Here is a 24,035-nt window from a genome sequence, read left to right on the forward strand (position 1 = left end):
AAACTCTTGCAGAAGGGGGAAAACTTAAAAATGCGCAACCAGGGGCTGGAGCGATAGCACAGCAGGGAGGGCGTTTGCCTTGCACGTGGCCAACCGGGTTCGATTCCCAGCATCCCATAGGGTCCCCCAAGCACCGCCAGGAGTAATTCCTGAGTGCAGGGCCAGGAGTAACCCCTGAGCATCGCCGGGTGTGACCCAAAAAGAAAAAACAACATGCAAAAAAAAAAAATGCGTAACCGGAGTTGCAGCCTGACGCCCAAACCCGCACATGGGTAGCGGCCGGGAACGCAGAGTGGAAACCGGGAGGGACGTCGCGGGCACCTGCCGGTACCACCGCGCCTCGGAAAGTCCCGAGGCAGCGCGCACCCCTGCCCGCGCGTGCGCAGGCGGAGGCCCGTGCCCGCTGTCCTCCAGGTGCGCTCGCGCTTCCGGCCGGCCGGCGCGGGCGGAAACTCCGGCGCGCGCGCATGCGCGCTTCAGCGCTCCGGCGGGGTCCAGAGAGGCGCCCTGGGCTGCAGGTGATCCCGCCCCTCCCTCCCAGAGCCTGGCCAATCGCGCGTCGGTGGGCGGGGTCGTGGCTCAGAGGGCCCGCCTCCGCGCCGCGCGACTCGCGCGCCCATTGGTTGGCACGGCGAGCGCAGGTGCGCGCTTCCGATTGGGTGTGGGCGGAGCGTGAGCCTCCGCGCCGGCCGCCCGGGCTGCAGGTGAGCGCGCGCACGCGCCGCCCCGGTGCACGCGCGCGCGGGCTCGCGGGGGAGGCGGTCGGCCCCTGCCGGAGAGCCCGTCCCCGCTGCTCCGCCCCCTCCTCCGCCTCCGCCGCGGCCCCCGCCGAGACCCGGAGGGAGGGAGGGAGCGAGGCCGCCGCAGTCGGACCGCGGGCCCCGCCGCGCGAGCAGCCGCCGCGCAGGTGCCTGGAGGAGGCGCCGCGCCCGCCGCGCGCGCCCGCTCCCCGCGCTCCCCCAGGGCGGCCCGGGCCGAGGAGGCCGCCGCGGGCCCGGCCGCAGCATGAACCGCAGCCACCGGCACGGGCCGGGCAGCGGCTGCCTGGGCACCATGGAGGTGAAGAGCAAGGTGCGCGCGGGCGCGGGCCGGGCGGGGGGTCGGGGGGCTGCAGCCCCGGGCTCCGGGGCGCGGGAGGCGCGGGCAGGACGCGGGAGGTGACCGGGGCCGGGCCCCGCGTCTGCCCCGGGCCCCGGGGAGCACTTCATCTCCTCGCTCGGATCTCATTCCTCTGCAGGAGTGGGAGGGAGGGCTACGGTTTCCCCGAGGGCGGGAGGCGCGGGGGGCGCAGCGGGGCACGGAAGGTCGGGGGGTTGGGGGGGAGCTCTGCCTCCCGGCCGCTGGGTCCAAAGGGTCTGGGCACCCGTTGTCACCGTATAATCCGCGGCCCCCGGGTGCCTTGGGTGAAGGACGGAGCCCGGGGAACTCCGGCGCGGTTGCAAGTTCGCTGTGCTTCCTGCTCGGGATTTTTCCAGCGCCCGCCCTGGTATGCATTTAATCTATGAAATGAGCAGGATCGCCTTACCTTCGAGGGGCACTCGACAGGTTTGCGTCTGGCTGCCGCTCTTCTCATTCCATCACGATACCCTTTCCACATCAAGTGGTTTTTCCACTCTTGACCCATGGCACGCCAGGCTGCTGGTGATTACGGGCCTTGGGTGGGGGGTGGGGGGGTCCGCCTGGCATGGTGAGGCAGCCGCCGGCCCCGGAGCCAGGGGACTGTCGGGCGAGTCCGGGAACGCCTTCCCCAGAGAGCTTTGAGGCGGAATTGGAGGGAGATCGGCAGTGAGGAGAGTATTTGCAGCAAACGTTCCGTAAACCGAAAAGCCAACAGGCGCTCAGCTAATCTCCGCTTCTCCAAGACCAAGCTCAAAAAGGGTCCTAACTTTGCCAAAGCTCTGCTTCTGCAGCAAACCCTTGAGCCCTTTCTTATACAATAATCTCGAGGCTTTCTGGAATACAAAAGGCTCGACCCGAAGAACATTTAAAATAAGCTTGGGAAGATGAAAACACACAGGAGGAGCGATGTCAACAGATAATAATGACCATTGAATGGAAGAGCCAGCCGGTGGGAGAGTGGCCAGGCCAGGAGGGATTTGGAGTTCAGGAGAGTCCGAGAGCTCTGAGTCATGGGTAGAATGGTTTTTATTATCTGAAGTTGATAAGCAAAGTTCTGTGAGCAGCCGTGAGATCATAGCTAGAGTATGTCCATACGTTCATTTTAAACATCCCTTGAAAATGTTAGCTTGCTGCCGGGTTCCTATTGTGAACGGCAATCAGAAACCTGTTTTGGAAGATTACAAAGGTAATTGTAGCAGTTTAAGGAAAAGGCTCTTCCCCCGTCCTCCCCCAGACCTCCCTGGCTGATTGAAGTGGCCTGTTTGAACTGTCCTGATGGGTGGAAGATGCTGCTGGCAGCCGGCGCTCCGTGCCCAGCCCCTGAACCTTCTCGCAGCCTTTTCTGTTCTAAATCTAGTTGGGTTTTGTGGGAGTTGAGGTTAGAGAAAGCAAAGCACTTGGGATGTTACGTAATCTCGAAAGTTCAATTTGTGGTCCTAATCTTCGGAGCAGTTCTTTAATGTTTTATCATAGGAAAAAGCAAGGGATGAGCGCGTGGGTAAATACAGGAGCTTCTAGTGGTTTCTGGGACTCGCGAGCCTCCAGCACTCGGGGACTGGAATTTCAGGCTCTCTGCCTGTCCTACCCTCCTGTCAACTGATCTGCGATCTGTCCCGGGCTCAGGCCTGGGGTGTAGCTTATATATGTACCTGTCCATCCCTTGCTGTGGGGTCCCGGAGCTCTGAGTCCCTTCGGGAATGGGGAGGCAGTCGGTACAGTAAACTGTTGAAATGGATTTTATGGGGGCTGGAGTGATAGCACAGTGGGGAGGGCGTTTGCCTTGCACACGGCCAACCCGGATTCGATTCCCAGCATCCCATAGGGTCCCCCGAGCACTGCCAGGAGTAATTCCCGAGTGCAAAGCCAGGAGTAAGCCCTGTGCATCGCTGGGTGTGACCCAAAAAAGAAAAAAAAAAAAAGGATTTTTATGGATACGTTCACCTTTAAGGGATTAAATTAAACACTTGGCATCTTTTTTTTTTTCTCTCCTCTCCTGGCGGTGCTCAGGGAACCATATGGGATGCTGGGACTGGAACCCCCGTGGGCCTGCCTGGAAGGCAACTCCCTACTTACTGTACTATCACTCTGCCCCCCCCCCAACACTTGTCATTTTAACCATTTATAAAAGAAGTGAGAGTAATTTGGCAACAGTGTTTCTTTGCCCTGCTACATGTTATCTGCCGCAGCCCAGCAGGTTTCCTTTGGTTTTGTTTTTCACCCAGCTGATCTCTAAGCGTAACCACAACAAGATGCTTCCAGACTTCTAGCTCCAGAACCACCCCGTGGACTTGATTATCTTTGCTCCAGAAAGGGGAAAAATGGTGGCAGCTAATCAGAATACTGGGTAATGCAAATGGAACTAGTTCCAATTGTGATACCAGTTTGCCACGTGACTTTTCCTTGGTAACTGATTTATCTTTTGGTCTCTCCAGCGGGGAAAGTTCTTAATCAATAATCTAGGTGGTGTCCCTTAACCTTGGCACCGCTGTACATTTCCTAATTATTTTTCATAAGCAAACAGACTGTTAAAAGGAGTTTGCATTTGCTGAATGAACCAGTGGGGACCAGGCGAAGCGAGGGGTCTGAAACTTTTTGGACGCCCACTTGTACCAGACCAGGCTGAAAAGGTCATCAGAGTCCACAGCAAGGGGAGCTGTTGGTTGGGTCTGAGTTTTCTCCATCTTCATGTAGCAAAAAGTTCTCTTAATCCTATTGTTTAGCTGCAAAAAGCATAACAATTTCTCTTTTTCTCTGCTAACATTTGCAAAGGGCAAGTCTGTGAAACCATACAAGTTCCCATTGTTTTGATCAGAGCACTTAAGGCAGGAGGAAAAATAATGGTGGAATTTTCATGCAGAGGCCTCCGTGAAAGCCCAGAAACCCTCTCTCTGCCTTTGGCTCGGCTGTTAGAAGCCAGTGACTCCCGGACGGACGGGAAAGACCAGGACTGAGTGAGCAGCGCTGGGAGCTTAGTTGCGACCCAGAATCAAGAAACTGAGGAGAAACCATGACTTTTGATAACATCATCTGCTCCCTGATATGAAGGGCGGCACCCAGTTTTTATTTACTTTGAAACATGAAGGTGTGACTGGGCCTTGGAGCGCCTTAGGTATGAGTCACCTTCTCCCCTGTTGGTGTTTATGCTGCAGGAATGTGTTTGACTTGATTTATCGGCCCCGCTTTGGGTGCACTTTAGTGCATTTTAGCGCTCTTGTAGGTGGTTTTAGCGCATTGTAGTTTCACTTAAAAGCATTGAGTCCTGGGGCCGGAGCGATAGCACAGCAGGTCGTGCACTTGGCTTTCACGCGGCCGACCCGGGTTGGACCCCGGTACCCCGTGCCGTCCCCCCGAGCACAGAGCCAGGAGTAAACCGGGAGTTGTGTGGTCCCCAAACCATAAATAAGTAGTGTTGAGTCCTGAGTCTTCAAGCTGTAGCCGCTGTGAGTGTGCACGGTTGCGGGTCCTTGCCACGGGCTTCCTCTGACAGGGACTTCGAGGGCCACGCTGAGGCCGTCTGCGGCTCCTGTAGTTCTTGTTTCTTTTCCATTTTGTGGTGTTGGAGTCGAACCTGGGCGTCACACCTGCCAGGCAAATGCTGTGGCTCTCCGCCACAGGCCCTCATAGTTAATCTTTTTATCCATAATAGCCGTCCAGAGGGAAGGGTAGCTTAGTGGTCTAGCACATTTGCTTAAAAACACATTTTTCTTCTCTTTTTTTTTGAATTTGGCTTTAGGGCCACTCCCAGCGGTGCTCAGGGCTTACTCCGGACTCTGTGCTCAGACCTTACTCCTGGTTGGGCTCAGGGAGGCAGGTGCGGTGCTGGAGAGAAAACCCGGGTCAGCTGCATGCAAGGCAAGCACTCTCCGGCCCTAGAATGGTGAATAGTTTTACGTTATAGGACCCACAGCCCACGGCGGTGGCAGTCGTGGGGGTTTCTCCCAGCAGAACTTGACCCCGACCACCGGCCGTGCCCGGGCTCCAGGGCGACTCCCAACGGAGGGGCTGCCCAGGGCCAAGCTCAGGGTCTTGCCCACGTGGGGTGCGTGCCCCACCCGTTTCACCTCCTCGGCTCTCTAAAGTACTTAATTTTGAAAGCAACTGGGTGGCGGGAGAACGTAAATGAGGTTCTGTAAGAAAGTGTTGGCCTTGCAGCACCGCAGACACAGGAAAAGAAAGATGGGGACTGGAGTGGTGGTACAGTGGGGAGGGAGGTGGCCTTGCACTTGGCCGACCCGGGTTCGATTCCCGGCATCCCGCTTGGTTCCCTGAGCACCACCAGGAGTGATTCCTAAGCTCAGATCGGGGAGCGAGCCCTGAGCATTGTCAGTTGTGGTCCAAAAACAAACAGAAAAATCAAGTGGCTGAAATCAGTGGAGGCCGAGGGGCCCTGCCCTAGGGCCCAGCAGATCCGCCAGTGCCTCGGGCGGGGGCCGCTGGGGGAAGCCGGACTCACGTTTCCACACCGAAGGCAGTGCCAGGCGGTGCCCTGGGCAAGTTGGAGCTCTCATTTCTCCCGGGTCAGATGAAGCCAGTTCCTCATGGCCCGGGAGTGACTCTGGGGGAGGCCTGGCCCTGGGGGAGGGGAGTAGAGGGGGCGGGACCGGGCGCTGCCACCTCTTTGGTCAGTGGTTCTCGGCCCCACAAGGAGTTGGTGGCAGGCTGGGCTGTGGGTCCCCGGGGCCCGTCCCTGTGCCACTGTGCAAACACCTGTGCGTTAATTGGACATGCTCAGAGACAGCTGGGCTGTTGGGTTGTTTTTTTTTTTCCCTGAGTATCGCGGTGAAGATGCTGCTGCTCTCGCCAAGCCCGTTTCTTGGCAAACACACCTCCCCTTGTACGGGCCTCAGTGCCAGAAAACTCGGGCCCTGCGTCGGCTTCTGGGCATCTGGTATTTGGTGCCTGGGATTGAACCTCGGGCCTCAGTCTCCCCCGGGCCCCGACGGCCCAGACCCATCGTGGTGGGGGGAGTTGAAGCTTTCTGCAGGAAGGGAGGGTCCGGGCTCCCGGGGAATCTGAGCTGAGTCATCGTGCCATGGTCCCCAGCGCGGGGGCGGCAGGTACTGGGGACAGCTGGTGTCCGGCCTGTTCATCTGTCCTCCTGTGACGCGCCCGGGAGGCTCGCTGGCCGGGAGCTAAGCGGGCCGCGGGCTGACCGTCCGTGTTCTGTGTCTAGTTCGGCGCCGAGTTCCGCCGGTTCTCGCTGGAGCGGTCCAAGCCCGGCAGGTTCGAGGAGTTCTACGGGCTGCTGCAGCATGTGCACAAGATCCCCAACGTGGACGTGCTGGTGGGCTACGCCGATGTCCACGGGGACCTGCTGCCCATCAACAATGACGACAACTACCACAAGGCCGTGTCCACGGCCAACCCGCTGCTGCGGATCTTCATTCAGAAAAAGGGTGAGTACTCGGCCACGGCCGCGGGAAACACACACACACACACACACACACAGCCATGAGCTTCATGAACAAAATATCAGTGTGTGGGGGTGGGGGGTGTTTAGGCCACACCCAACAGTGCTCAGGGCTTACTGCTTGTTCTGTGCTCAGGGTTCAGTCCTGGCGGTGCTCAGAGCCCCCTACTCAGCGCCAGAGACCAGCCAGGGCCGGCCGTGTGCAAGACAGGCCCCTCAGTACTCGCTCCAGCGCTTGGTTGGTTGGTTGGTTGGTTGGCTGGTTGGCTGGCTGGCTGGTTGGCTGGCTGGCTGGTTGGCTGGTTGGTTGGTTGGCTGGCTGGTTGGTTGGCTGGTTGGTTGGTTGGCTGGCTGGTTGGTTGGCTGGTTGGCTGGTTGGTTGGTTGGTTGGCTGGTTGATTGGCTGGCTGGTTGGTTGGCTGGTTGGCTGGCTGGTTGGTTGGCTGGTTGGCTGGTTGGTTGGCTGGCTGGTTGGTTGGTTGGCTGGTTGATTGATTGTCTGGTTGGTTGGCTGGTTGGTTGGTTGGCTGGTTGGTTGGTTGGTTGGTTGGTTGGTTGGTTGGCTGGTTGGCTGGTTGGTTGGTTGGTTGGCTGGTTGGTTGGTTGGTTGGTTGGCTGGTTGGTTGGTTGGTTGGTTGGCTGGTTGGTTGGGGGCTGATACTTGGTGGTGCTCGGGGCTGACCCCTGGCTCTCTAAAGGTTTCCCTCCTGATGGGCTCAGGGGACCACAGGGGATGCCGGGGATTGAACCTGGGTCAGCCACATGCAAAGCAAAGGCCCTACCCGCTGCACTATCTCCTCGGCCCTCACTCTTAGATCACTTAAATAGAAATTGTGAGTTGATCGGATCTTCGCTCCATTGCATTTCACCCGCCCAGGAAGGCTCATAGGACACGCGGGGCTCAGGAGACGGGGACACACCGGGCTTGTGGTGACCAGCTTTCTCGGCAGTGTTGCGGGCCGTAGCTGCCAGGAGGAGCAGCCTCTGTGCGTCCTGTGTCCTGGTGTCCTGCCCGGCCGGGCTCTCCCCGCCCTCTTCCTGCTCTCTCTGGCTTTGCAGAGCCATGCTCCATGCTCAACCCAGCCCCGCCGGGCCTGGCAGGTGTCAGGCCTGGCCCCAGGGGACTCCCCCTTCTCTTTGAGGGTAGTCGCCACAGAAATAGTTAATTATCTGGAAAATGAAGGCAGTGAGCCGTTGCTCGGGAGGAATGTAAACAGGGGTTTTAGTCTTGATTCTAGCGAAGCATTTCTTTCCTATTCTGAGTCCTGATGGGGTGGGGGGGCACTCCCCGGGATACCCCAACTCCACTCCGGCCCCCGGGTCCTGCAGTGTTGGGGAGCACAGGGGCCGCCCCCTCTGGCCCCTGTGCTCTCTCCTCTGTGTGTGTGACAAGGCCAGCGCGCGCCCCTTTGTCTTTGGTTTGGGAAAAACCTTCCCGATCAGAGCCCATTGTCCTGGGGTCACTTAGAGCCTTAACTGTGTTTGTAATCTGCTGGGAGGCCCCCAGCACTCCTGAAAGGCAAACTTCAAGACTTGATAAGCCCCAGACCACTCCCAGCCCTTTGAAATTCCAAAGATTGTCTGTCTCTGCTCTCTGGGTTTGGAGGAAAGTCCACCTAGTGACCCTCCAGGGCTGCAGGCCACCGGCCGGTGCCCAGGACTGTTTACAGGCGCTTCCTCCTCGCCCTCCCCTGGCTCATGCGACATCTCGAGGCGCTGTTGGCAGGGTAGGGGGACAGATGCTAGAGGTAGAGCCATTGGGTGGTTTGGGGGAGCCTGTGCCGGTGAGAACAAAGCGCAGAGCTGGGGGTGGTGCCAGGAGGTCAGAGGTCAGGAAAGAAGTAGATGGAGATAAAGGGGGTGTAGCTGCTCCTCTGCGTGCATACCCCCCCCCTTGGGTGTGGAGAGATTTGAAGCTGCAAGTTGAGATCCAGCAGAAAGGAGTGGGTGGGTTTGACCCCGAACCCCAGAGCAGGGCATGAGCCGTGGCGGAGGTGGGGGGGAGGGGCTGGAGTGATAGCACAGCGAGTAGGGTGTTTGCCTTGCATGCAGCTGACCCGGGTTCGATTCCCAGCATCCCATAGGGTCCCCCGAGCACTGCCAGGAGTAATTCCTGAGTGCAGAGCCAGGAGTAACCCCTGTGTATCACCGGGTGTGACCCAAAGAGAGAGAGAGAGAGAGAGAGAGATTGTGTGTGTGAGAGAGAGAGAGTGTGTGTGTGTGTGTGTGTGAGAGAGAGTGTGTGTGTGTGTGTGAGAGAGAGAGAGAGAGAGAGTGTGTGTGTGAGAGAGAGAGAGAGTGTGTGTGTGTGTGAGAGAGAGAGAAAGAGAGTGTGTGTGTGTGTGTGTGAGAGAGAGAGTGTGAGTGTGTGTGTGAGAGAGAGAGTGTGAGAGAGAGAGTGTATGTTGTGAGAGAGAGTGTGTGTGTGAGAGAGAGAGTGAGAGAGAGAGAGAGAGTGTGTGTGTGTGAGAGAGAGAGAGTGAGAGAGAGAGAGAGTGTGTGTGTGTGTGTGTGTGTGTGCGCGCGCGGGGGTCGGCGGGCTCTGGCCTGCAGGAGTGTGCTCTGTGGAGGGGTCGTGGGGGAAGCGTCACGCAGGGGAAGGGCTAGCAGCAGCGGGAGAGAGAGGGACAGTTCCGAGCAGGAACTTGTCACAGCACAGCAGGCCCCTGCCCAGGAGTGAGCCCGGGGCCGCCCTGGGGGCCAGACGTCGCAGGCAGGACCTGGGTGGGAATCTCTGATGGCTCCTCGCAAAGCCTGAACCCGCTCCCGCTCCCGCCCCAGCCGACCGCTTGGGCTCCTCCCCAGCCCCTCAGATGTGGCCGCACCCGGTGCAGTCAGTTTCCCTGTGACTCGGGTGGGGAGAGCCAGGCCCACGTATTTGGTTTTAAAATTGAGGGCGGGAGAGACGGTCTGGAGATGCAGGGACTTGGCTGGCATGCCATGGCCCGGTGTGACCCCCAGCAAGTCGTCTGATTCCCCCCGGCTGGACTGGGCCCTCGGCCCCCACCCCCACCCAGCACCACCAGAAGGAGCCCCTGAGCGCCACCGGGTGTGAGCACAGGACAGTGAAGGAAGTGACAGGACTGTAAACTGGGGGGTCCGTGATGCACCACAAGTGGTCGGTCACTTGCCTTACGTGATCAGGGGCCTGGGTTCCACCCCCCCCTCCCCCCACACACAGGCGCACTGAAACCCCCTAGCCTGCACCCCCTCTCCCCGCGTGTGGTACCCCCAGCACTGCCAACCTGAGCGACTCCAGGCGGCCCCGCGGAGATATCGGTATATCTGTGCGTGCATTCGCCCTGTTGGTCAACACGGACACGGGGAGTGAAGGCGCCTCCTCAGTCACCATGTGAAGCCTCCGTGGAGGCCGCTGGCCAGGGGCCTCTTCAGCCTGGACTCACCGCCTAAGGCCCTCTGTCTCCGTCCTGCACTTGCGCTTTCTTTCTTTTTTTTTTTTTTTTTGCTTTTTGGGTCACACCCGGCGATGCACAGGGGTTACTCCTGGCTTTACACTCAGGAATCACCCTTGGCGGTGCTCAGGAGACCATATGGGATGCTGGGAATCGAACCCGGGTCGGCCGCGTGCAAGGCAAACGCCCTACCCGCTGTGCTTTCTTTTTTTGTAAATTTTTTATTAGAGAATCACTGTGATGTGCAGTTACAAACTTACGAACTTTTGTGTTTGCATTTCACTCATACAGTGATTGTTTACCCATCCCTCCACCAGTGCCCATTCTCCTCCACCAATGATTCCAGTATCCCTCCCACCACCCCCACCCCATCCCCCACCACCCCACCCTACCTCTGCGACAGGGCATTCCCCTTTGTTCTCTCTCCTTTTGGGTGTTGTAGTTTGCAATCGAGGCATTGAGAGGCCTTCATGTTCGGTCTATAGTCTACTTTCAGCTCGCATCTTCCAACCCGAATGTGTCCTCCCAACATCCTCTACTTGGTGTTCCCTTCTCTATCTGAGCTGCCTTTTCCCCCAGCATGTGAGGCCAGTTTCCAAGCTGTGGGGCAGACCACCTGGTCCTTATCTCAACTACTCTTGGGTGTTGGTCTCCCACTCTGTTACTTTGTATTCCATAGATGAGTGCAATCTTTCTATGTCTGTCTCTCTCTTTCTGACTCATTTCACTTAACAGGATACTTTCCATGTTGATCCACTTATATGCGAATTTTATGACTTCATCTTTTCTAACAGCTGCATAGTATTCCATTGTATAGATGTACCAAAGTTTCTCTAACCTGTCATCTGGTTTTGGGCACTCCAGTTTTTTTCCAGATTTTGGCTATTGTAAACAGTGCTGCAATGAACGTACAAACTTTCTACTATACCTTTTTGCCTCTCTGGGATATATTCCCAGGAGTGGCATTTCTGGGTCAAATGGGAGCTCAATTTCTAATTTTTTGAGAATCGTCCGTATTGTTTTCCAAAAGGGCTGAACCAGTTGGCATTCCCATCAGCAGTGAAGGAGAGTCCCTTTTTCCCCACACCCGCCCAACACTGGTTGCTTTTGTTCTTTTGGATATGGGCCAGTCTCTGTGGTGTGAAATGATATCTCATTGATGTTTTAATCTGCATCTCCCTGATGATTAGTGATGTAGCACATTTTCTCATGTGTCTTTTAACCATTCGGATTTCTTCTTTGAGAAAATTTCTGTTTATTTCCACACCCCATTTTCTGATGGGGTTGGATGTCTTCTTCTTGTAGAGGTCAACCAGTGCCTTGTATATCCTTGATATCAACTCCTTATCGGATGGGTATTGGGTGAATATCCTTTCCCTTCTGTAGACTGTCTTTGTATTTTGGTCACTGTTTCTTTTGAGGTGTAGGAGCTTCTTAGTTTAAGACAGTCCCGTTTGTTTATCTCTGTTTTCACTTGCTTGGCCAGTGGCGTGTCATCTTTGAAGATACCTTTAGCTTCAGTGGTGGAGAGTTTTGCCAACCTTGTCTTCCCTTTACCTTATAGATTCTGGTCTGATGTTGAGATCTTGAATCCACTTTGACCTGACTTTTGTACATGGTATTAGGTAGAGATCTGAACCCATTTTTTTGCATGTAGCCGTCCAGTTTTGCCAGCACCATTTGTTAAAGAGGCTTTCCTTGCTCCACTTCATATTTCTTGCTCCCGTATCAAAGATTAGATAATCATATATTTGAGGGTGTGTGTCAGGATATTCAACCCTGTTCCATTGGTCTGCGGCTCTGCCTTTGTTCCAGTACCATGCTGTTTTAATTATTACTGCTTTGTAGTAGAGATTTTGCTTGGGGAGGGTGATGCATCCCATCTTCTTTTTCCCAAGAATTGCTTTAGCTATTCGTGGGGGATTATTGTTCCATATGAATTGCAGGAGTGTTTGCTCCATTTCTTTGAAGTGTCACGGGTATCCTTACGGGGATCGCATTGCATGTGTACAATGCTTTGGGGGTATTGCCATTTTTTTTTGTGTGTGTGTGTGTGAAGTAACAGATTTTATTCAGAGGTTTCTGAGGGAAGGAGGAAGGATAAGTGGGAGAGAGAATAGTAAGAATAACGCGCTCAAGAGAGAACTCGGGCTTCTCCAAGGGTGGAGAGAGCTCTACACACATCCTAGCACTGGACACGAAAGCATGAAAGTACACATCTCAAGGGGGGAGATGTGGGCGACACATGTGCTCGGCCACATGGCACAAGCAGCACATGGGCTCAGGCAGCATATGCGCGTGGGGTATTGCCATTTTGACCATGTTAATTCTCCCAATCCATGAGCAGGGGATATCTTTCCATTTCCCCGTGTCCTTTTTTTAGTTCCTGAAGTAACATTTTGTAGTTTTCTTTGTACAGGACTTTACCTCCTCAGTTAAGCCGGCCAGTGGCCTCTCAGCCTGGACTCACCTCCTAAGGCCTGGTGGTCTCTGTCCTGCACTTGCAGTTTCTTCTTTTTTTTTTTTTTTTTTTTTTTGGTTTTTGGGTCACACCCGGTGATGCACAGGAGTCACTCCTGGCTCTGCACTCAGGAATTACCCCTGGCGGTGTTCGGGGGACCATATGGGATGCTGGGAATCGAACCTGGGTTGGCCGAGTGCAAGGCAAACACCCTCCCTGCTGTGCTATCGCTCCAGCCCCCACAGTTTCTTCTTTAAAAAAAAAAAATTTGGAAGTCATACCTGGCGGGACGCAGGGATCCCCCTGGCGGGACGCAGGGGACCCTGTGGGGTGCCGGAGATCAACCCAGTCAGCCACGTGCAAGGCAGGCTCCCTCCCGCTGTCCTGTGGCTCCGGCCTTTCCTCCTGTCCTGATCGCTGTCCTTCCGGCTGGTGGGGTTGCCGCCTGCTTCCCGTTGGCTGGAGCTCTGATACCTTCCTCCGAGGGTCTCCTTGGGCCCCACCCTGTTACAGCAGCTCACCCTCTGTGGGCCTGGGTGATCTCAGACAAAACTCAATCACCATAGGAACAGGAGGTCGGGTTTCTGCCGCGTGGAGCTGCGCTTTTACTGCCTCGTGTGCAGCCTTATCGCGAAGGAGCGACCCGCCCTGTGCTGACAGCACAACAATTTCTGTTATTGTTTTGGGGCCACACCTGGCAGTGCTGAGGACTTAGTCCTTGGCTCTCCGCCCAGGGATCCCTCTTGGCAGTGCTCTGAGAACTCTGGGATGCTGCGATCAGACCCGGGTCAGCCTGACGCAAGGCTGGCGCCCTCCCCGCAGCTTCAGCGCTTGGACCGGCTGAATTGTTCTTTTTTTTTTTTTTTTTTTTTTTTTTGGTTTTTGGGTCACACCTGGCGATGCACAGGGGTTACTCCTGGCTCTGCACTCAGGAATTACTCCTGGCGGTGCTCAGGGGACCATATGGGATGCTGGGATTTGAACCCGGGTTGGCCGCATGCAAGGCAAACGCCCTACCTGCTATGCTATCACTCCAGCCCCAGAATTGTTCTTTTTTTTGGGGGGGGGTCACACCTGGTGATGCTCAGGGGTTACTCCTGGCCCTGCACTCAGGAATTACTCCTGGCAGTGCTCAGGGGACCCTGTGGGATGCTGGGAATTGAACCCAGGTCGGGCTCGTGCAAGGCAAACGCCCTCCCTGCTGTGCTATCCCTCCAGCCCCTGAATTGTTCTTTAAACAATGGCCAGCCCCCTGCAGGTGTGTGGGTGCAGCCCCTCAGCCTCCTGCGCCCCCTTGCCTCAGGCAGTGCCTCAGGCAGTGCACGTTTGTTTGATTTGTTCCCTTGGCAGGGGAGGGGTGGGCTCACCACTGGGGCGACTTCAGGCCCTGTGCTGAGGGGGGGGGGGGCGCGCTCCTGGAGGGTCAGACCCGGTGGGGGCCGCCCAGCCCTGTGCTGCCTGGCTCGAACCCGGCAGTCCTCAGGGATTACTGAGCCGCCCAGCCCCAGCCTCGCTCTCTGGCTCACGGTGTATATTTTCCGTTTGGTTTTGGTTTTGGTTTTTGGGTCACACCCAGCGGTGCTCAGGCATCACTCCTGGCCCTGCCCTCGGGAGTGATTCCTGGCAAGGCTCCAGGGACCATACAGGCCCCGGGGATCAAAGCTTGGTCAGCCAGTGCAAGGCAGACACGTCCGTCCCACTGGCTGCGGCCCCAGCCCCCCTCCCCCTCCGCCTCTCTGCCCCCTCCCTTTAGTGGAAAGGGTTATTGGAAAGTAAAACAGGGGAGGAACTTAGGGGATTGGTTTTTTTGTGTGTGTTTTTTTTAGCCTTTTGGGTCACACCCGGGGATGCTCAGGGGTTACTCCTGGCTCATGCACTCAGGAATCACTCCTGCCGGTGCTCAGGGGACCCTATGGGATGCTGGCACTCGAACCTGGGTTGGCCGCGTGCAAGGCACACGCCCTCCCTGCTGTGCTATGGCTCCAGCCCCAGGGTTTTTATTTTAATAGTTGTGAAAACCAGTTAACAAAGGCATGGCCGGGTGAGGGAGTCACAGGTGAGCTCGTTTGGCCCTAGGTGCTCAGGACAGAACTTACTTGGCCTGCTTTCCCGTCACAAGCCCCTTGCCGTGGCCACAGTCCTCCCTCTGGGCCAGCTGCTGTCCCAGACCCCTGCAGAGGCCTCCAGGTCCAGGGGCGGCCGCACAGGCCCTGACCACCAGCCACGGTGACTGATGCTGGCCTTCCTCCTCCCTCCCTCAGCCTGAACCCCGCCCCCCCACCCCCCATACTTCCCAGGCTCTGCATCTGCCCACGCTGCTCTCTCCCTGTCCCTCAGCCGAGGTGCTGGGCTGCCGCATCTCTGCCGCTGGCGTCTCCCCGGGGGGCTCCCTGCACCCCCACACCGGTTCCCACGTGCCGACTCCCATGGACCCTCACAGCTCCAAGGGCCCCTTTGGGATTACAGTTATGGGTTGGCCGCTCCCCGCTCTTTCGGCCCAGAAGCACCCCTCAAGGCGTGCCGGGACCCCTTCTCCCTTACCGCCCCGGTGTTGCCCCCTGCGCGTCTGGCTGCAGGGCTGAGGGAGCATGTGCCACCCGTCCACCCATCGGGCACAGCGAGGGTTAATCCTGTCGGCGCTGCCAGTTGTGTTTCACGGAACCATTTTGGATTAGGGCAAGAGGAGGCGCGCGGGCTGTTCCTCCCCTCCAGGGACCTCGGCCTGGGTGGGACTTCATCGACAGCCGCCGGGGACAGCGCCCGGCCAGGCTTCATGTGTAGACGCAGGGCCGGGACACAAACTCCAGAGCAGGCCGCACCCTGAGAACGGTCTGGAAAAGGGTTTCGTCCTCGCGGGCCTCCTGCCAGGCTAGTGAGCGGGCGCCTGGCCCTGCACTCCCGACGTGGCTGTCCGGGGGAGTCCGGGGGTCCTGCCTGAGGTCACAGATTCCTCCCGCCCCGCCCCCTTTGCTCCCATCCGTCCACTCTGGGCTGCCGGGTCCGCGCCCGCTCTCGCCGCAGGCCCTCCCGCCTCCTTTCCTCCCACTCTGGGTTTGGCGGTTTGGTCACTGTTGTCACGGTGGCGGCCTGGAAACCCCCCGCTGCGCTGCAGCCCCGGCCTTGTGTGAGGCCCCGCTGGCAGGCCCCCAAGCTCTGGCCGCCAAACACTGTGCCACTGGGCAAGCACTGGACTGCGAGCCACCACTGGGCATAGCATCACAGGGAGTGGCCCTGGGCCCCTCCTATGGTGCCCCTGCAGAGGAGGAGCCAGAGGCCCGGGGCTCTGTGTGTGTGTGTGTGTGTGTGTGTGTGTGTGTGTGTGTGTGTGTGTGTGTGTCTGGACATGTGGCAGGGTGGGCCCCGAAGCCCGCGGTCAGCTGGTTGTCCGCGGAGGGACAGGGCTCTTGCTTCAGGTGCTGCGTCCGTCCCGCCCGCGCAGGTGGCCAGCAGCTCCTCCCGCCGACCTTCCCCTCTGCACTCCAACCCCTGCGTGCTGGCGCCGGGCCAACATATTTCTCTTCCCAGTGGCTGGAAACTGATTAGCTCGATGGACCAACAAAGGTGCCTTTGTCCCGGGCCGCGTTGCTTCTGAGAGCCGGGCAGCGAGCATTCAAACCGTCTGGATGCGATGCCAAATTATGCAGATCTGGGGTTTTCCTTTCGGGTCTCCGTGAGCGGGGCCTGTGCGCGGCCTCGCTGCTCTCGGGGACGCCCTTTGTGGAGGGCGCTGGACGGACGTGGAGATCCTTTCGAGCTGCTGCATAGAGGACACTTTTTTTTTTTTTTCTTTTTGGGTCACACCTGGCGATGCACAGGGGTTACTCCTGGCTCTGCACTCAGGAATTACCCCTGGCGGTGCTCAGGGGACCATATGGGATGCTGGGATTTGAACCCGGGTCGGCCGCGTGCAAGGCAAACGCCCTACCCGCTGTGCTATCTCTCCAGCCCCAAGGACACTTTTTAATTAATTTGTTTTATCTTGAGGGGGGCCAGCCCCGCTGGTGCTGGGCTCCTGCCCGATAGGCCTGCCCGGCCATAGAGGTGGCAGAACCCCTGGGGGGTAGGCCCTGGCTGGGGGTCCAGCAACAACAACAACAACAACAACAACCAAAAACGCAGTGCCCGGTGCAGCCCCAGTGGCTGGATCACCTGCTTGAAGGGGGGGCGGGGGATATTTTACCTCTTTTTTTTTTTTCCTTTCTGGGTCACACCCGGCAATGCACAGGGGTTACTCCTGGCTCTGCACTTAGGAATCATCCCTAGCGGTGCTCAGGGGACCATATGGGATGCTGGGAATCGAACCCAGGTCGGCTGCATGCAAGGCAAACCCCCTCCCCGCTGTGCTATTGCTCCAGCCCCAGGATATTTTACCTTTTACCTCTTTTATACTTTCTAACTATTTTGCTTTTGACCCACACATAAAGGCGCTCAGGGCTGCTCTGACCTCAGCGCCGGGGGGCCCTTCTAGCAGTATCCCGAGGGCACTGGGGGTGCCAGTCCTTCGGCTCAAGCCCTTTGAGCCGGCTTCCCAACAGCCTTTATATTATTTTGCTGTTTTGGGGGACTGGAGCGACAGCACAGCGGGTAGGGTGTTTGCCTTTTACACGGTTGCCCCGGGTTCGATTCCTCCCTCTCGGAGAGCCCGGCAAGCTACTGAGAGTATCCCGCCCGCACGGCAGGGCCTGGCAAGCTCCCTGTGGCGTATTCGATATGCCAAACACAGTCACAGCAAGTCTCACCATGGAGACGTTACTGGTGCCCGCTCGGGCAAATTGAACAACGGGACGACAGTGCAGTGCAGTGTTGTTTTGGGGGCCACGCTTGACGGTGCTTGGGAGCTACTCCTGGCTGGGTGCTCAGTGATGCTGGGGGGCCAAGGGCTCCAACCTGGACTGCCTGCGTGCAGAGCATGTGGTCCAGCCCTTCGAGCTATAACCCTGACTCTCTAAGTTTTCTGGGGTTTTTTTCCCCCCAATCCTGCAAAGTTCTGGCTTTTTTGTTTATCCCAGTTCCAGTTTTTTGTTTTGTTTTGTTTTGTTTTGTTTTTTTTGCTTTTTGGGTCACACTCAGCGATGCTCAGGGGTTACTCCTGGCAGTGCTTGGGGGACCATATGGGATGCCGGGGATCGAACCTGGGTCGGCCGCGTGCAAGGCAAACGCCCTACCCGCTGTGCTATCGCTCCGGCCCCAGTTCCAGTTATTTTTGAAACATGGTTTCAACTTGTGTCCCTGCCACTGAGCCTGTTTCCTGTCCCGTCCACTCCTCCCGTGAGCGGAAGTCAGGTCTGGTGGCCAAAGGGCGTCTGGGAGCCTCTGGCTCAGGTGCTCCACCTTCGCTGCGTCGGTTGGCATCAGAGCCTGCCCTTCCCCGCTGGGAGGATGTCTTCAGCGCCGTCAAGGGGTCTGCTGTTATTTCAAAACTTAATGAGGTGCCAGCACTTTAAAAGGAGATTTTTTTTTTTTTTTTTTACTAAAACACAAACTCTGGGTCGTGGATCTGTAGCTCAGGGCTGGAGCCGAGCTTTGCACCCTGGGCCCCGCGGCCATCCCAGCACCACGTCCCACCCCAGCCCGAGCATCCCCGGCACCGCCTGGCGCGGCCCAAACACAAACCCGGCAGCTTGGATTTGGCCACAGGAATTTTCCTCCAGTGTGTGCGGGGAAGGTGCCCGGAGAGAGGGGCGCCTGTTGACCTCCTTAACCCAGAGTATACCTCCAGGGCCTGTCCCCCCCTCTTCAAAGGGACAGTGACCAGAACCTAGTCACCACACCCCTGCCCCTGCCTGCTGAAAAAAATGGAAGGAGAGTTCTTGTGCAGGAGTCTGAATTCCTGAGAGTCGCTCTCTCGCATTCATTTGTGTTTGCCGTCCATGTGCGTTACCCGCCCTGTTTAACTGTATTATCTGCCCCCTCTGTGCCAGTGTCTGGGCCGCTCTCCCTGCACCTTGGCGGCCGCTGCCCTCTGCTCCTGTCACTGAGCACCCAGCCAGGAGTAGCTCCCAAGCACCACCAAGCGTGGCCCCCAAAACAACACTGCACTGTAGCACTGTCATCCCGTTGTTCGATTTGCTTAAGCGAGCATCAGTAACGTCTCCATCGTGAGACTTGCTGTGACTGTGTTTGGCATATCGAATACGCCACGGGGAGCTTGCTGGGCTCTCCGAGAAGGAGAATCGAACCCGGGTCAACCATGTGCAAGGCAAATGCCCTACCCGCTGTGCTGTGCTCCAGTCCCCCAAAACAGCAAAATAATACAAAGGCAGTGTGATTATACAGAGAGCAGGAGATTCCTGAGACAGATGAGGGCGTGGAGGGGGGGCTGGACCACACTCGGCGCCAGGCATGGAACAGGAGTGCCCTAGGCCCTGTCCCGCCCCAAGCCCCAGAGGCACGCATTCTACATAACCTGGGAAGGCCGAGACTGGTGTGTGGCTTCCAGGCACTTCCTTGGTCCTGTTTGATAGGATCAAGGTTTTGGTTTTGTTGTTTGTTTGTTTGTTTGTTTGAAGTGAACCACCCTGAGTTAGTCACAGAACTTGCATATTTGCATTTCAGTCATACCATGATCACCCATCCCCCGACCAGTACATTCTCCACCACCCATGTTGGATCCAGCTTTCACCCTGTGAATTCAGCCTGTTACTAGCCCACGTGCCCCTGAGAGGGCCCCCTAGTGTCTGTCTCTGGGTAATGCATCTTCCTGCTGCTCCAGGCACACACACACCGCCCCCTCACTTGGAGATGCAGTGACTGGTGTGCAGTGCACCCAGCCAGCGGCGGTGTCCCACGCCGGGGTCAGAATCCGCTGATGCCGAGCGCAAGTGACGGGACTCGCTGTGTTTCCGTTAGTGTCCCCGCACAGAGTCCACCGCGGGGCGTTGCGCGGGTGGTTTTTGTTTTGTTTTCACGGTGCCTCGCTTCCCTCCCCCGCAGAGGAAGCCGACTACAGTGCCTTCGGGACGGACACGCTGACCAAGAAGAAGAACGTCCTCACCAACGTGCTGCGGCCCGACAACCACAGGAAGAAGCCGCACATCGTCATCAGCATGCCCCAGGACTTCCGGCCCGTGTCGTCCATCATCGACGTGGACATCCTCCCAGAGACGCACCGCAGGGTCCGGCTCTACAAGTACGGCACGGAGAAGCCGCTGGGCTTCTACATCCGCGACGGCTCCAGCGTGCGGGTGACGCCGCACGGCCTGGAGAAGGTCCCCGGCATCTTCATCTCCCGGCTGGTGCCGGGGGGGCTGGCCCAGAGCACGGGGCTGCTGGCCGTCAACGACGAGGTCTTGGAGGTCAACGGCATCGAGGTCTCGGGCAAGAGCCTGGACCAGGTGACGGACATGATGATCGCCAACAGCCGCAACCTCATCATCACCGTCCGGCCGGCCAACCAGAGGAACAACGTGGTGCGCCACAGCCGGACTTCGGGCAGCTGGGGCCAGTCCACCGACAACAGCCTCCCGAGCCTCCCGCAGCTGCCGGAGCCGAGCTTCGGGCCGGAGGAGGACGAGGACAGCGAGGACGAGGACATCGTCATCGAGGACAACGGGCTGCCCCAGCAGATCCCCAAGGCCGTGCCCGCCGCCGCCGAGAGCCTGGAGTCATTGACACAGATCGAGCTCAGCTTCGCGTCCGGGCAGAACGGTTTTCTCCCCGGCAGCGAGGTGAGCCTGGCGCCCGCGGCGAGCGGCCCGAGCCCCGAGTTCGAGACGCACGGCCCGGGTCCGAAACTGCTGGAGGAGGACGGCACCATCATCACGCTCTGAGGCGGCCGCCCGCGGGGGCCGGGCTCACTGCACACGCCGCGGGCACGCAGGTACCTCCGCACGGCCGCGAGGAGGGGCAGCGCGCTGGACTCGGCCCCTCCCCCCGCCGGGGCACGCAGGGGACTTCGGGAATCGGGAGCCTCGGGGGGTCCGAGGTGCACCCGAGTCCGAAGCTGAGAGATCTCGGCTGGCGAGACGCTGTTTGGGGGGTTTGGAACTGGCCTTGCTGGCACATGCTCAGAGCCCGCGCGGCCCTCGGGGGCTGTTTGGCAAGGGGGGGGTCTGCCCACTCCACCCCCGCTGGGCGGAGCCCTTTGACCCTGTCTAAGATTCCAGCACGGAAAAAAGCCTCATTTTCTGTCGGTACCTGGAGAACTGCATCTTTTTTATTTCTCAGCATCTTAATTTCCCACTTTCCATTGTTGTTCTGTTACTACTTGTAACCATAATTTTTTTTCTAATGCTTTTTTTTCTTTTCCTTTTTTTTTAAAAAAAACACCTTTTTCTGCTAATTTCTAAGAAATTAAGCCCTTTGATTGTCTTGCTTTTAAGAGTTGTTTCCTGGCTGCTGAGCCTCGCAGCCGTGTTTTTGAGGGATGACCGTGTAGCGGGCCCAGTTCCCGTCTGTGTGCGCGCCGTCGGTTTTACGGGCTCATTCCGTGTGCAAAGAACTTCCGTTCTAGCTCAGAACCGTGGCGAGGTTGTCCTTCCCCTCTCTGTGTCCTCATTTCCCAGGCTCTGCGGGCATCAGACATCATTCCTTTTGGAGAATGTGAGAGAGACAGACAGACACTGTGTGTGTGTGTGTGTGTGTGTGTGTGTGTGTGTGTGTGTGTGTGTGTGTGTGTGCGCGCTTTATACGTTTAATGTGTTTGAGTCGTTCATGTGAATCCTTTCTTGGGTAAAAGATGCCCCCAAATCACAAAGGTCTTGGGTTGTTTTTTTTTTTTCCTTTTTTTACACACAGGATAAACTAGTGCACTTTTTATATATTTAATTAAAAAATGGGGCTTTCCTTGATGGGATTTCTGGGAAATCGCCTGCCCTGTACGAGAGACTCCATCCTCTGCGCCCTCCCCGGGTAGACTGTGTCTCTGCTCTTTTCCGGGGCTGTCGATTTCTCTCCTGGGGCATCCGCTTACACCGAGCAGAGCCCCTCGCTTGGCCCCTCCCTTGCCGGCTCCAGGGGCCGGGGGCTGGCGCGTGCTGGCCCTGGGGACACGTGTGAGGCTGTGGGTCCCCGTGGGCATCGCTCAGTTATTTATTGACCTCATGGCAGGGCTAGCGTGGGCACCGTTGAAACCATGAAGAATCCAATGACTCCGTTTTGAAGGATATTTGCTCTGTGTGCCGGAACTCTGTGAAAAAGTAAAGTCTCGATTCAGTGACGCTCACTCGGCTCAAAATACTTCGATGTATTTTGCTCCTATTACCACTAGACATGACCAACCACTAAACAATTAACTGCACGACATTATGTACTTTTTGTTCAATTCACTGACGTTCTTTATTTATAGACCACTTTTTTTCCCAATGGCATTCCAGCTTTACATTCTGTGAGTGATAGGAATTGGACTCTTGAATGACAAAAAATAACGTTACTGGGTGGAAAATGAAATTTTATTTATAGGTGGTGCAGGGGTTCAACATGTTAAGTAAAAATACTTTCACACACTACCTCTTTTCTCGCTCTCTCTCTTTTTAAACAAAGTTTTAACATCAGAACTTTGGGGTGAAAATACTTCAGGGCTTGACTTTTTGTACAAGTTTTAACTGTAAAAATACAGATTTTTCTTGTGTATATTCATGAAAACGGAAATCAAAGTTGCTAGTGCTTTTTATTTATCCTGAGGGTCTATATAACCAATGGTGTTTTCAATTAGATCTCATTTAAATTATTTGGTAAAACAATTTATTAGATGTAAAATTATCAGTTATTTCCAGTGAACCTGTTAGCAAAGATAACGGATTCAGCCTAAAATTTTGCAGTACTAAATGTCAAGCCGACTGTGAATTTTGTTCTGTATTTTAAGTAAATTTATGATAATGTTCTCATGAGCTATCAACAAAATACGTACTTTTGTGAACTATGAATTTTCTAATTAAATTTTACATGCAACAATATGATTTTTACATGAATGAAACTTTGTTTAAACTATCAAATGTCAGTATTTTAATACAATTTTATTATAGAATGTACATTCTCACAAAATGAACTTTGATTTTTAAAATCAAATTAGCTTTAGTTGTATATTATTTTTTACAAATAAAGATAGACTTGTATAAAGGCTACTTTCTTGTTTGCAAATGGATGAAAAGTCGCCCAGCGAAATGTTTCCCAGGCACCTGTTAGAAGCAGATGGAGGAGAGTTGGCCCAGGCCTCAGGGTTCAGGGCTCAGCTTTTTGTGGATATTGGAATGATAGTTTTTGGGGTATTGTTTGGCAGAACACTGCAGTGCTAAGGGCTTACTCCTGGCTCTACGCTTCAGGTGTGCTACATTTTGCTTTTTGGGTCACACCCAGCGATGCTCAGGGCTTACTCCTGGCTCTGCACTCAGGAATTACTCCTGGCAGTGCTTGGGGGGACCCTATGGGATGCTGGGAATCGAAGCTGGGTCAGCCATGTGCAAGGCAAACGCCCTCCCCTCTGTGCTGTCGCTCCAGCCCCTCAGCTTCTCACTTTTAAAGGACTGCCCCGAAATATGTGCATTTACAGCACCCACGTCGGTGGGTGTCTCGGATGGGGCGCCACCACTGAAAGCGTTCCGGCAGCAAGGGATGCTGATGCCTGCTCTCCAGCCAGTTACGTTGTTCAGATTACTTGCAATGAGACAACAGTTGTTTGTAATGTTTGTAACGATTTTATCTTCTGAAGTTCAGATTCACTTGGTTGGGCGTTTTGTTTGTAGTCTGGCCTCTATGGACCGACTGGGTGTATATGACCATTGAGGTCAAACAGACCCTCTCGAGGAGACGTCTCTGTCCTCTCATCGGCTTAGTCTTCTCTGCTCGAGTCCTCCTGCCACATAGAGGGTAAAGCCTTCCCTCTGTTTAAAAACACATACGCGTTGGGGGCTGGAGCGATAGCACAGCGGGAAGGGCGTTTGCCTTGCACTCGGCCGACCCAGGTTCGATTCCCAGCATCCCATAGGGTCCCCTGAGCACCGCCAGGAGTAATTCCTGAGTGCAGAGCCAGGAGTAACCCCTGTGCATCACCGGGTGTGACCCAAAAAAGCAAAAAAAAAAAAAAATTAAAAACACGTACGCGTCGAGGGTTCTGAGCCTTAGCACCACAGGAAGGGAAGTTTCAAGCGGGAACCCTAGTTCGATCCCCGGCATTCCATATAATCCTGTTCAGAAGTGGTTCCCCTGAGCGCAGAGCACTGCACCCCACACCGGTTGTGGCCCCCCCCCCAAAAAAGAAAAACCATTTTGTCCTCTACATACATCAAAGGACTGGAGCGATAGCAAGGCGGGTAGGGCATTTGCCCTGCACGCAGCTGACCTGGGTTCGATTTCTCCACCCCCTCTCGGGGAACCCAGCAAGCTACCAAGAGTATCCCGCCTGCAGGGCAGAGCCTGGCAAGCTCCCCGTGGCGTATTCGATATGCCAAAAACAGTAACAAGTCTCACCATGGAGACGTTACTGGTGCCCACTCGAGCAAATCCATGAACAGTGCTACATACACCAAAATAAAGTTAAACAATTCCATCCTCTAGTAATTGTACATCCTGGCCGTAGAACCCCCCTCATCCTTGGAGAGTAGAAATAAGTGACATCCCATACCCGCTTTTCTTCCTCAGGGTCTGGGGTCTAGGAAACAGTGGCATGGAACTGAAATGACCCTTTCACCCTCAGGAT

At 56.1% G+C, this 24,035-nt stretch overlaps 1 protein-coding gene across 1 annotated transcript; it reads left to right on the forward strand.

Moving 5' to 3' along the window:
• The first annotated feature begins 717 nt into the window (after positions 1-717).
• Positions 718-22,464, forward strand: PARD6B (par-6 family cell polarity regulator beta). The gene is made up of 3 exons (XM_055139059.1): positions 718-1,071; positions 6,293-6,515; positions 19,337-22,464. Exons 1-3 carry the CDS (start codon positions 1,006-1,008, stop codon positions 20,170-20,172), a joined length of 1,125 nt encoding a protein of 374 aa, XP_054995034.1. The 5' UTR covers positions 718-1,005; the 3' UTR covers positions 20,173-22,464.
• Positions 22,465-24,035: the final 1,571 nt, after the last annotated feature.

The sequence above is a fragment of the Sorex araneus genome, chromosome 5, assembly GCF_027595985.1.
Source record: "Sorex araneus isolate mSorAra2 chromosome 5, mSorAra2.pri, whole genome shotgun sequence".
NCBI lineage: Eukaryota > Metazoa > Chordata > Mammalia > Eulipotyphla > Soricidae > Sorex > Sorex araneus.

Coding starts and splice junctions, on each gene's coding strand:
- PARD6B (XM_055139059.1), top strand. CDS start 1,006: ATGAACCGCAGCCACCGGCACGGGCCGGGCAGCGGCTGCCTGGGCACC. Junction 1,072..6,292: donor CCATGGAGGTGAAGAGCAAG/GTGCGCGCGGGC, acceptor TTCTGTGTCTAG/TTCGGCGCCGAGTTCCGCCG. Junction 6,516..19,336: donor GATCTTCATTCAGAAAAAGG/GTGAGTACTCGG, acceptor CCTCCCCCGCAG/AGGAAGCCGACTACAGTGCC.